The 12,547-nt window shown below is 43.0% G+C and overlaps 2 protein-coding genes across 45 annotated transcripts in view; one reads left to right on the top strand and one right to left on the bottom strand.

Moving 5' to 3' along the window:
* Positions 1-12,547, top strand: part of LOC113106534 (receptor-type tyrosine-protein phosphatase delta-like) — a 339,617-nt gene that overhangs the window by 66,070 nt on the left and 261,000 nt on the right. The gene's annotated exons all lie outside the window — the stretch shown is intronic.
* Positions 7,626-11,642, bottom strand: LOC113106536 (flocculation protein FLO11-like). The gene has a single exon (XM_026268610.1). The coding sequence runs from the start codon at positions 11,368-11,370 to the stop codon at positions 10,003-10,005; it is 1,368 nt and encodes a 455-aa protein (XP_026124395.1). The 5' UTR covers positions 11,371-11,642; the 3' UTR covers positions 7,626-10,002.

Raw genomic sequence — 12,547 nt, 5'->3', positions numbered from 1 at the left:
TTGTGAAATCAGAACCAAAATTATTATGTTCTGAGATTAGACCAGAGGTGTTATAAGATTAGACCTAAGGTGATTCTGTTCTGTTCTTAGGTCAGACCAGGGTTGATTTTGTTCTAATATTGGACTGAATTGATTCGTTTCTGAGATCAGAACAAAGGCGATATGAGATCACACCAGAGCTGATTCTGTTAAGATCAGACCTGATGTTGTTCTATTCTGAAATCAGACCAAGCTGATTCTGTTCTGTTATCAGACCTGAGCTGATTTCAGATTAGACCCAACCTGATTCCCTGCAGGGAATGAACCCTTGATGCTGGTGTTGCTAGCACCATGCTCTACAGTTTGAGCTCCAGGAAACAGATAGCTTTGCTGTGATTTAACATCTGAGGTGGTTTCTCTTCAGCCCTGAGATCTTTCTGACAGTTTGTCTCCAGCAGGCGGATTGTGTGAGTTATCATCACATTACTGGAGTATAAATTTGTTTCAAAACTGGAATCTCTGAAATATCTGTTTGTCCAGATTGATGGAGATACACAGGAGACATTTAACAGGACTTGATTGGACACTTAAAAGAGAACAGAATTTGTATATTTCAACCTGCTTATTGTCAAATGGTCCTGCAGTTCAGTTTTCACAAAAACAATAGAGAGATAGATGGAGATAAATAGAGAGAGCGAGGTGGGGTGGGGCTGGGTGGAGAAGAGGGAAAAGAGGGAGGGAGGGTTTGGTCTCCAGGGTCTAGGCCTCTTCCTTTTGTCTCTATTTTTAGACGCTGTAGAAACTTGTGGAAATGTGAACTGAAGCTGTTTTCTGTAACCTGCTCTCTGCACAGCTCGCGTACTCTGTTATGATGGAACGAATGAATTTCTCCTCATTTTTATCTCTGGTAATTAATAAACCCTGGTCAGACCAATTCGAGGAAACACAAGGATGTAAACATTTAATTACATAATCACAAATGCTAATAATGGAGTTTATAGTCCAATGTTTTACAAGCAGGTCAGCATGTTTGTAAGCTGCTGAAATATCATTAATTCCTAAGGTGACCATTTCTAATTGTGTGTGTGTGTGTGTGTGTGTGTGTGTGTGTGTGTGTGTGTGTACTCTACATATATTCATTTAGATTTAATACAAGCAAAAAACAGAAAATATAAAAATGACTTTACACAGACTTTATTGGAATATATTATAATATAATATAAAATTATTGATTTATTATATGTAGTTCATTTACAATTTTTGTTTTTGTTTTGACATTAAAAAATGAAAAGTTATCATTAACTTGATATGTTTTCATCCACTCAATCAAGAGGGCATACATTACATTATCTGTTAATTGTTTGTGACAACCCACTTATGAACCCAGCAACACTGTGAGAAAAACACTGCCCTGAAAACCACTGGAGGTCTGTGCTAATCCACACTCTTCAGTGTGCTGTACATACCCTCGGTGTGCTGAGTTTTGCAGTTGAGAAACACTAATGTGCTCTAGATTGCATTACTGCTCCAATTTTAGCTCTACTAACATGCCTTGGAAAAACAATAGATAGCATTACTAATGCTGACATATGAGTAAATGTTACACTGGTTCATCTTCGGACATGCATGATGCTGTTCTGTGTTGATACACTGTGCGAATGTGTGTTAAGCTGCTCTGAGGTCTGTGATGTAGCATTTTAATTACATTTCACTCACTTTATGATGATTCAGAGTCCCCTATCACTCTGAGGAGAGAGGAGAAGAGCGCCACCTGTGGCTGCTGAAGGAATTTCAGCCTTAATGTAATTGCTAATGTTCATTCTCTATAGCAGTGGTTTTCAAACCTGTCCTGCAGATTTTGCATGTCTCCCTCATCTAACACATCTGATTCAAATCTTCAGCTCATTAGTAGAGACTGCAAGACCTGGGCTGCATCCGAAAACAATGACTTTGCAGGCAGTGTTTTTGCTCATAAAGCACGCTTCTGAGGCAGAGCAATGGTTTAATGATCTTTGGTGATAACTAAGTGTATATTTAATTACTGCAATATTAATTTCTCGCTAGAAATGACATCAAGAGTGGAAAACGTTGATCAAAATTGTACATTTACACACAAACTGACCACCGAACACAACTTTCAGACACCATCTTTATCTTTTGGCTTAACTGTCACAGAATTGATCGCACAGGATTGTGGGATATTTAAGGCAGTGAAGGATATATCTATGCTGCCATTATAAACCATCCAGATGAAGGCATCTCAGGGGACAGGACCTGATGCTGACATTGAATTTGGACGTGTCTTGATGCCCTCCTACCTTGGATTGTGTCCTCCGAAGGCAGCATTGTTCAGTTTCCGGATGCAGCCCTGGTTTGACAGTGTCTATTAAATATAATGTGCAGGGCAGGGTGCCTCCAGGACAGGGTTGAAAATCTAAAATTTAGATTCACCCCTAATTAAACACACCTGACCCAACTTATCAAGTCCTTCAGGCTTGAAAAAACAAACTACATGGTGTGTGTGCTGGAGCAGGGTTAGAACAAAACTCTGCAGGACTCCGGCCCTCCACCACTGCTCTAGATAGATAGATAGATAGATAGATAGACAGATAGACAGATAGGTGACATGATTTGATATTAAATCCTCAGTAAATGCATGCATATCTTTCTCTAATTGCCATCCTTTCAAAAAGCCTTCAGTAATATAATCCTATTTCTCTCTGAATGTGAGACTGCTGATTTATCTATTTATTTATTTATATTCTGATTTTCTATTGAATGTCATTTATTGAGTGTGGCTTTAATGATCCAAAGCTCTGGGCAGCTTTTAAAAGATCTGAAAAGAAATGCCATCTCTGGCTGTTTGCCGGCGGTAATTGGAAACTCTGCACTGAAGTTTGTGTGTGTGTGTGTGTGTGTGTGTGTGTGTGTGTGTGTGTGTGTGTGTGTGTGTGTGTGTGTGTGTGTGTGCGTCTGTGTGAGAGAGAGAGACAGAGAGAGAAAGATAGAGAGAGAGAGAGAATGTGCTGGTATATTACTTAACTGTGTGTTGGGTTATGTAGCTTCATATGGCTAATCTGGGTGTGAGATTGAATTAAAGGATTGTATGGAGCAGCTATGGACAATGAAAATAATTATTCCAAAGATCTTTGATCACATTGTTTTGTTTTGTTTTTTTTTTTTTGGGGGGGGGGGGGTATATCATTATTTCCTCTCCTTTGTCTCATATACATATGTGTGTATATATGAAGGGGAGTAAATGATGACCAAGTAGTTGTTTTTTGGTTGAACTATCCCTTTAATTAAAGAGCTGTTTCTCGATTCGGTCAGTGAACCGGGGAAGGTCATTTGTGTGCAGCGACAATTTTTGACAGCACTCATCTACTCTAGCAATTGAAAAAGACGGAAAAAAAGAATTGAATAAAATCAGAGTGTAGATGTGTGTCGATCGTTCAAGAAGCAGAAAGAAGCTGCTGTTTCTGACAGATTCAGTTCTCAGCTGAGTTCACATGTTGTGTGTCATGTGCTTTTAAAAGAAAGCGTTCTAATTTCATCCTCCTGAAGAGACGTTTAAATGAAGTCCTGCAGTGATCGTTCATTATTCGTGCTGCTGTTTAAAGTGCAGAAGGTGCGAACCTTGATAACACTGCTGTAAATCTGCTGAGCAGGATAACACACACACATACACACACACACACACACACACAGAGAGAGCTCTTTCCTGATGGAAAATGCACAGACCTGCTCATATCAAGACTTCAGTTCCTGGTGAATGAGATTTGATTCGATAGAGAGAAAAAGAAAAAAGGGGACTGAGAAGAGAGTAACAGTGACTGACGACAACAATCTGTGCTGCAAACAACTCAGTAAATTGAGCAGTTATTGTCACAGCAGAAACCACACACTCCTCTGTAGTCATGAACAGTGTGTCAAACACCAAACACGTAAAGATCTGAACTCACACAGCCGATCACTGAACAGATCTCATCAGATCATCTGTCTGAAACTGTCTCTTCTGCTGACCAAGACTGCAAGTATGAAATGTGAAATATTTGTTTGTGGGAACCGTGATACATTTTATTATTAATTATTTACAGATGAATAGAAAGCTCAAAAGAATGGCATTTATTTGAAATTGAAAACTTTAATGACATTATAAATGTCTGTACTGTCACTTTTTAAAAATGCAGTGTGTCCTTGATGAATCATAATTATCATAATCATCATCATCATCATCATCATCATCATCAAATAAATAAAAATAATAATAATATTTTGAAGGCTTGTATACATTTCAGTTATTCTGTGATGACATAGCATCAGTATGGAGGTAAATCAGTAGCTAAACTCGAGAGGTTGACTATGTGAATGTGAGATCTTGTCATATTAACATTCGTATTTGTAAGTTGAAATTTACACTGCTGAATCTTTCAATTTGCACACACAGACAAATGATCAAAACACCCGTGATTTGAATTGGAAGTTGTAGATTAATAGTTACAAATGTGTAGAATGACATCCACATAAAAAAAATGACATACACAAATGTTTACATCATATTTACTTTTGCACTTTACTTCAATTTTGCTGCACAACATCAAGTTGGCACTTACAACCTCTCAGATCTGCCAGTACATGTTCAAATCCTAGCGCTCTGACTTTAGCTACTCCTTTTGTGGTATTCCTGTTGCAAAACTCACTTGTGCACTTGTATATCGAGATGTGAGAGCAGAGCCAGGGGCAGGGCTGTGGTGCAAATTAAGACATTTTATTGGTCGATGCCTGACCAATGAACAACGCCCGCCAGCATTCAGGTATTATCTGGTAAACAAATAATGCAACATCTTTCGTATATATCACACTACACATCACTGTACCAGAGTTGCAACATAACTCTGTTGTTTTTATTACTTTTATGTTTTGTAAAAATTTTAACTTTTTTATTGGTTTACATTCCTAAGTTGTTTGTCAGTAATGAACATGTACAGCGATATTAATCTGCAAAATGCAGTAGGATAAACATATGAAATATGTTGCATTATTTGTAGAGATTTTAGTATAGTAGTTGCCATGAAGATCTTTGAGTGTTTGTGTTTATGAATTATCAGTTTTCTCAAAAGAAACGGTACATTCTCCAGCAGGGCTACTTCAGCCGTTGTCGGTCCCTTCGCGGCCCTGGTCACACATAGCAATGGACTTTGTGACTGGCTTGCCTCCATCTAAGGACGGTCAAGACGGTAGTTCCCACTGTGGGAATAGAGGTGGCGGCTCACTAGCCTAAACAGCACTGGAAGGGAGGCAAACCCGTAGATGAGACCGGGAGACCATTAGTCTGCGGGTGATAACCGGAAGATAGTCTCGCAGTTGCCTCCAGCTGTCGACAGAACTCTGTCCAAAACCTAGACACAAACTGGGGACCTCTGTCAGAAACCACATTCACCGGGAGGCCATGAATACGGAAAACGTGATCTAAGACCGTAGTCGCTGTCTCCCTTGCTGACGGAAATTTGGGGAGGGGAATAAACTGGACCGCCTTTGAGAACCTGTCCACCACAGTGAGAACTACCGTCTTGCCCCTAGATGGAGGCAAGCCAGTCACAAAGTCCATTGCTATGTGTGACCAGGTCCGCGAAGGGACCGAAAACGGCTGAAGTAGCCCTGCTGGGGGTCGATTGGATTCCTTACCTGAAGCGCAAATCGTACAGGCCGACACAAACCGTAAAGCATCCTGTGCCACGGACGGCAACCAAAACCGCTGCTTGATTAACCTACAAGTACGAGTCGCTCCAGGGTGGCAAGCTATACTAGAAGAGTGGCCCCACTGAAGTACGCTAGTTCGGACTGACTCAGGTAACAAACAAACAAATCGACTCTTAAGGTTCTCAAACACAGCTTGGGCCTGTTTCTTTGTGGAGGAGAGATCAGTCAGAGGAAGGGCAATCTGGCTAAAGTTCCGAATGAACCGCCTGTAAAAATTGGCAAACCCCAGAAAGCGCTGGACCGCTCTATGACTATCTGGGGTGAGCCAATCAGCAACTGCCTTTACCTTGGCGAGATCCATTTGGATACCTTCAGGTGAGAGAATAAAACCCAGGAATGGAACCGACTGTGCGTGAAACTCACACTTCTCCAACTTAACGTATAAACGATTCTCCAGCAGCCACTGGAGCACTCGCCTGACGTGCTGGACATGATCGCGCTCATTCTGGGAAAAAATCAGGATGTCGTCGATATAAACAAAAACAAACCAATCGACCATGTCTCAGAGCACGTCGTTGACGAGTGCCTGAAAGACCGAAGGGGAGTTTGAAAGCCCAAACGGCATAACTAAATACTCAAAGTGCCCAGTATGGGTGTTAAAGGCAGTCTTCCATTCGCCCCCCCTCCCTAATCCGAACCAAGTCATAAGCACTGCGAAGGTCCAACTTCGTAAAGATGGTTGCCCCCTGTAGGAGCTTGAAGGCCGATGACATCAACGGCAAAGGATACTGATTCTTTACCGTGATGTCATTCAAAACCCGATAGTCAATACAGGGGTGCAACGAACCATCCTTCTTCTCCATGAAGAAGAACCCCGCCCCGGCTGGAGAGGATGAGGGACGGATAATGCCTGCTACCAGAGAATCATGTATATACCTCTCTATGGTCTCCCGCTCCGGACCCGACAGAGAGTAAAGGCCCCTTTGGTACAGAAATGTACTGTACCCCTTAAGTACAGAAGTGCCAGGAAACAGGTCAATCGCACAGTCGTACGGGTGGTGTGGAGGCAGAGATGAAGCTCGGGACCTGCTGAAAACCGCCTCCGGTAGATCCACCAAGTTAATCAGCTCCTCCTGCAACACAGAATGAGACAAGACTGGGGGAAAAGCAGCACCCAAACACTGAGCTAAACAGAAAGGGCTCCAAGACAAAATAGAACCACGGGCCCAATCAATATGAGGGTTATGTTTAACCAACCAGGTTTGACCCAACACCACTGGAGCGGTGGGCAAGTGAATAACGTGAAATTTAATCTCCTCAGCATGATTACCAGACAAGGTTAATGTGACAAACTGGGTGGTGTGAGTGATATTAATGAGATGGGTGCCACAAAGGGTCCTGGCAGAAATAGGCTCTGCCAGTGCAACGGCCGAAATCCCCGGTGACGTGTTCATGGAGAATCCCCTCTCTACGGTGCCGAGAACGGAGAGTAATCCGGTCGTCAACCCGAATGGCAAGATCGATAAGCCCATCCAAACCAGGGGGCAGCTCTAGTGAATAGATCTCGTCCTTCACCTGCTCAGCCAGGCCGTGGAGGAAGTGATCCCAGAAAGCCTTCTCATTCCAGCCGGAGGACACGGCGAGCGTGCGGAACTGAATAAAGTAACCGGACACTGACTGCTCTCTCTGCTGAAGCAGCAACAATGCTCGTGCTGCTTCAATACCGCGTGCCGAGCGGTCAAACACCTTGCGCAGCTCCCTCGAGAATGCTTCAAACGACGCACAACAGTCATGTTTGCTGTCCCACATAGCCGTTCCCCACTCTCTCGTTTGACCAACCAGGAGAGTGATGACGAACGCCACCCTGGATTGCTCCGTGGGGAAACAGGAAGCCTGGAGAGTGAAAGTCAGTGAGCACTGGAACAGAAATGATCGACATGAGTTGGGCTCACCCGAGTATGCAGCGGGTGGGTTTTCAGCACCAACTTTGTAGTGAAGTGCCAGTACTTGTGGCATCCCTAGTCGCTGTTTTACTGTCTGGTTGGTCCAATCTGAAATACTGCTAAAAAGCGGATATACTGCTAACCACTGATCTATAATATAGAAGCGGCTTCACTGTCTGTTGGCAGTTTAGAATGCAATGAGCGATCCAGTCATATATAGATCAGTGCTGCTAAGGCGTTTTCATTTCTTCTTCGCTGCTCTAAACAGGGGTTGCTTGTGGAAACACAGCACAACATCCTGTTTTTCAAATGCATTCTGAGCAGCGAAGAAGAACCGTCAGTAATATCGGTGATATTTCGGATACTAGTATCGAAATCGGAACAACTCTAATTATTTGTCTACCAGATAATACCTGAATGTCAAAATGAATGCAGTGTCTTAAAATCCTGTAATAGCTAAGGAATGTTCAGTGAAAATAGTTTGCAGTGTTTTACAAATAACTGATACAGATGCATAAAACACAAATTTCTTTCTTGGCAAGTCACGATGGCTGGTGTTTTTCACTGGTTGGGCATCGACCAATAAAATGTATTAATTTTCACCATGTTCATATAAAAAGTTTTCACATTCAGTTCAACAAGCTCTCGTTTTGCTATTGTATTACCTTCATACATCAGACCCTGATTCTCACAGAAAACTCAATATTCACATCCGCAATCGAAGGGGAATTCTGTTCAGAAGCAGATGAGAATACATTAAGGATGTGTTGTTTGTGACAGTGCAGTTAAAAAAAAAGAGTTAAAATCTTCTTTATATAGAATATTTACAGTTGTTTTGATTTCCTTAGGGGGGTTCAGCCTTTAATTAGAGGGTCAGTAATTTGCATCGTGGTTCAGCTCCTCTCGCTGCAGCAGGAAGTGCTAATTAGAAAACATTTGTGTCAAACGAGCACATAAATGTGCACAGAAACAAAAGCTTGACGTTCTCTGCATTATAAATGTGTAGGGTCATTTTCCATAATAAATAATCAGAACGGCTGCAACCAGAGAGCCGTGATAGCAGGAGAAGCCTAGCTGTAATTGAAAGAGCATTTAAGGCAAGAGCTCAGCGTCACAGATTCCTGCGATGACAGGAAAGAATCGCGAGCGTCTGCAGTGATTTAATAAGAGCGTTTTGAACAGGTTATTTAGTCGCTCCTGAGAGGGTGAATTATGATTGTATTAGCATAATCTGCTGTGTAAATGAGAACGAGTCGGTCATTAAGAGTTTGTTTCTTACTGATCAGACACAGTAATTTCTCGTGTGGTGAGGAAGCGTCGATCTTAATGAGAAACGAGGACGCGCTCACACACTCAGACAGGTGCACAAAGACACACTCGCTTCACAGCTTACAGAGACTGATTAGCCTGTAATGAATTTTAAAAAGCACACAAACAAACATTGTGCTGCTCTGTATAATGAAATTACACTTCTGTCACTCTGAACACACGGACGCTTTAGCAGCGACACAAACAGAGCGAACCAGGGTGAAGATTAAATAGACAATATTTAACAGAATTTAATGGGTGGAGTTGTATGATTGAGTAGGTAGGTGAAAATGACTGAGTGGATAAGTTAATGGGTGGAGTCAATGGAAAAGTAGGTGGAAAAGTGGTAGCAGTGTGCTTTAATGCTTGGGTGGAGCTCTGTGGTTGAGTAAGTGAAAAGGACAGTGGATGAGGGAGTTGGTGGAGACAAATATAATTGGGTGGAGCAATATGTTTTATGAGTGGGAGGAGCTATGTGATTACATAGGTGTAAATGGGTGAGTGGAGTCCAAAAAAAGTGGGTGGAGAAGTGTGGTTGAGTAAGTGTGTGAAAATAAGTGGGTGGAGTTGATGGAAAAGAAGGCAAAGCAGTGTAGTTAAAATAATGTTTGAGGCTGTGTGGATGAATGAGTGGATGAATACAGGTGCTTTTGACTTAAAGCTGCTTCTGTTAGTGACACTCATGCGGTGTCTGCATACTTTATCACAGATGTGAATAAAATGCAATATTTGTCAAATACACATACGTTTCAGAAACATTTTCATGAGCAACAGAAACACTTTTTATATACTGCTTAATAAAGTGCCATCTTTTCAAGAATAACGTTCATCATAATCATATACTATTGAAATGCTAATAAACTGAGAGTATATATGCTTTTATCCGTGTTATATGATAAACGTGACCCAATGCAACACTAGGCTACACTAAAAAAGCTTTTATCATTCTAAAAACACAGATTTGTGGCCATTATTGGAAGTGAAAAGGTTTGAATAACTCGAAACACTTACGATCGTTGACTGGGAAAATTGGTGGAGTTGAAGAAAAAGTGGGCAGAGCTGTGTTGTTTAATTAGTGGGTGGTGGATGAAGTGGGCAGAGATGCGTGGTTTAATGAGTGGGTGCTGGATGAAGTGGGCGGAGATGAGAGGTTTAATGAGTGGGTGTTGGATGAAGTGGGCATGGCTGTGTGGTTTAATGAGTGGGTGGTGGACGAAGTGGGCAGAGATACATGGTTTAATGAGTGGGTGGTGGATGAAGTGGGCGGGGCTGTGTGGTTTAATGAGTGGGTGGTGGATGAAGTGGGCGGAGATGTGTGGTTTAATGAGTGGGTGGTGGATGAAGTGGGCGGAGATGAGAGGTTTAATGAGTGGGTGGTGGATGAAGTGGGCATGGCTGTGTGGTTTAATGAGTGGGTGGTGGACGAAGTTGGCGGAGATACGTGGTTTAATGAGTGAGTGTTGGATGAAGTGGGCGGAGATGTGTGGTTTAATGAGTGGGTGGTGGATGAAGTGGGCGGAGATAGGTTTAATGAGTGGGTGTTGGATGAAGTGGGCATGGCTGTGTGGTTTAATGAGTGGGTGGTGGACGAAGTTGGCGGAGATACGTGGTTTAATGAGTGGGTGTTGGATGAAGTGGGCGGGGCTGCGTGGTTTAATGAGTGGGTGGTGGATGAAGTGGGCGGAGATGCGTGGTTTAATGAGTGGGTGGTGGATGAAGTGGGCGGAGATGAGAGGTTTAATGAGTGGGTGTTGGATGAAGTGGGCATGGCTGTGTGGTTTAATGAGTGGGTGGTGGACGAAGTTGGCGGAGATACGTGGTTTAATGAGTGGGTGGTGGACGAAGTGGGTGGAGATACGTGTTTTAATGAGTGGGTGGTGGATGAAGTGGGCAGAGATTCGTGGTTTAATGAGTGGGTGGTGGATGAAGTGGGCGGAGATGTGTGGTTTAATGAGTGGGTGGTGGATGAAGTGGGCGGAGATGAGAGGTTTAATGAGTGGGTGGTGGATGAAGTGGGCGGAGATGAGAGGTTTAATGAGTGGGTGGTGGATGAAGTGGGCATGGCTGTGTGGTTTAATGGGTGGGTGGTGGATGAAGTGGGCGGGGCTGTGTGGTTTAATGGGTGGGTGGTGGATGAAGTGGGCGGAGATGTGTGGTTTAATGAGTGGGTGGTGGATGAAGTGGGCGGAGATGAGAGGTTTAATGAGTGGGTGGTGGATGAAGTGGGCATGGCTGTGTGGTTTAATGAGTGGGTGGTGGACGAAGTTGGCGGAGATACGTGGTTTAATGAGTGGGTGTTGGATGAAGTGGGCGGGGCTGCGTGGTTTAATGAGTGGGTGGTGGATGAAGTGGGCGGAGATGCGTGGTTTAATGAGTGGGTGGTGGATGAAGTGGGCGGAGATGAGAGGTTTAATGAGTGGGTGTTGGATGAAGTGGGCATGGCTGTGTGGTTTAATGAGTGGGTGGTGGACGAAGTTGGCGGAGATACGTGGTTTAATGAGTGGGTGGTGGACGAAGTGGGTGGAGATACGTGTTTTAATGAGTGGGTGGTGAATGAATTGGATGGAGATACGTGGTTTATTGAGTGGGTGGTTGATGATGTGGGTGGGGCTGTGTGGTTTAATGAGTGGGTGATTGATGAAATGCAGAGATGTATAGTAACGAAGTAGAACTACTTCACTACTGTACTTAAGTACTAAAAGGCGGTATCTGTACTTTACTAGAGTATTATTTTTTTCTCCTACTTCCACTTTTACTTCGGTACATATTTTCGCTGAGTTTAATACTTTTACTCCGATATTTTTTTTTATGTGCTGCATCGTTACTCGTTACAATTATGATGTTACGAATCATTCCATTACAAACCACTGCCAGAACTGTAGATGGCAGGTTTGATGAAGCTGGCACATCATTGAGCGAATCAAGCGAGACTGCGCGTGCTGACTGAACTGCTGTGAAGAGAGAGATGAACACCGAGCCGAGCCAGATAATGACTCGTTCACGAGTCAAGAACCGGTTGCATCGGTTCTCGGATGACCAGTAACGTTAGTTCTTTCTGACAGTTCGATTCAATAAACCAGTTGAAGAAAACAGTTCACCGATTCTTTGGCGCTCGATGCAATGGCGTCATTGGCGTTGACTGCACATTGGCTCATAACATTAAGAATCAGTTCAGAATCAATCACCAAAAGAATCTGTTCAGTTCCAGACGCTCTGTGTGTCGGTTTGCTTCACGCTAAATCACACATGCGCAGTATCATCAGCTCCTCGGTTCACGAATCGGACGCGTCTGACAGAAACGGTTCTTGACTCGTGAATGAGTCATTATCTGGCTCGGCTCGGTGTTCATCTTCATTTCTCTCTTCACATCAGTTCTGTCAGTGTACTGTTTGAGTCAATGAATTACTCCGGGATATTGGTTTGTTTTAACTCAGAGGGAGTGTCAGACACATTAAACAAGTTAAGCTTAATTCATCTGTGGATTAATGCGTATTGGAGACGCGAACTGTTTAAAACGATTCAGTTCGATTTGGTGAACTGTTTCAAAAAGATCCGGTTACATCGAATGATTCGTTCGCGAACCAGATATCACAAACTGCTTTGTTTTTAACTGTCTT

This window comes from Carassius auratus, chromosome 7, assembly GCF_003368295.1.
Source record: "Carassius auratus strain Wakin chromosome 7, ASM336829v1, whole genome shotgun sequence".
Classification (NCBI taxonomy): domain Eukaryota; kingdom Metazoa; phylum Chordata; class Actinopteri; order Cypriniformes; family Cyprinidae; genus Carassius; species Carassius auratus.
The sequence above is the reverse complement of the archived record's forward strand: the minus strand, read 5'-3'. Positions and strand labels throughout refer to the sequence as shown.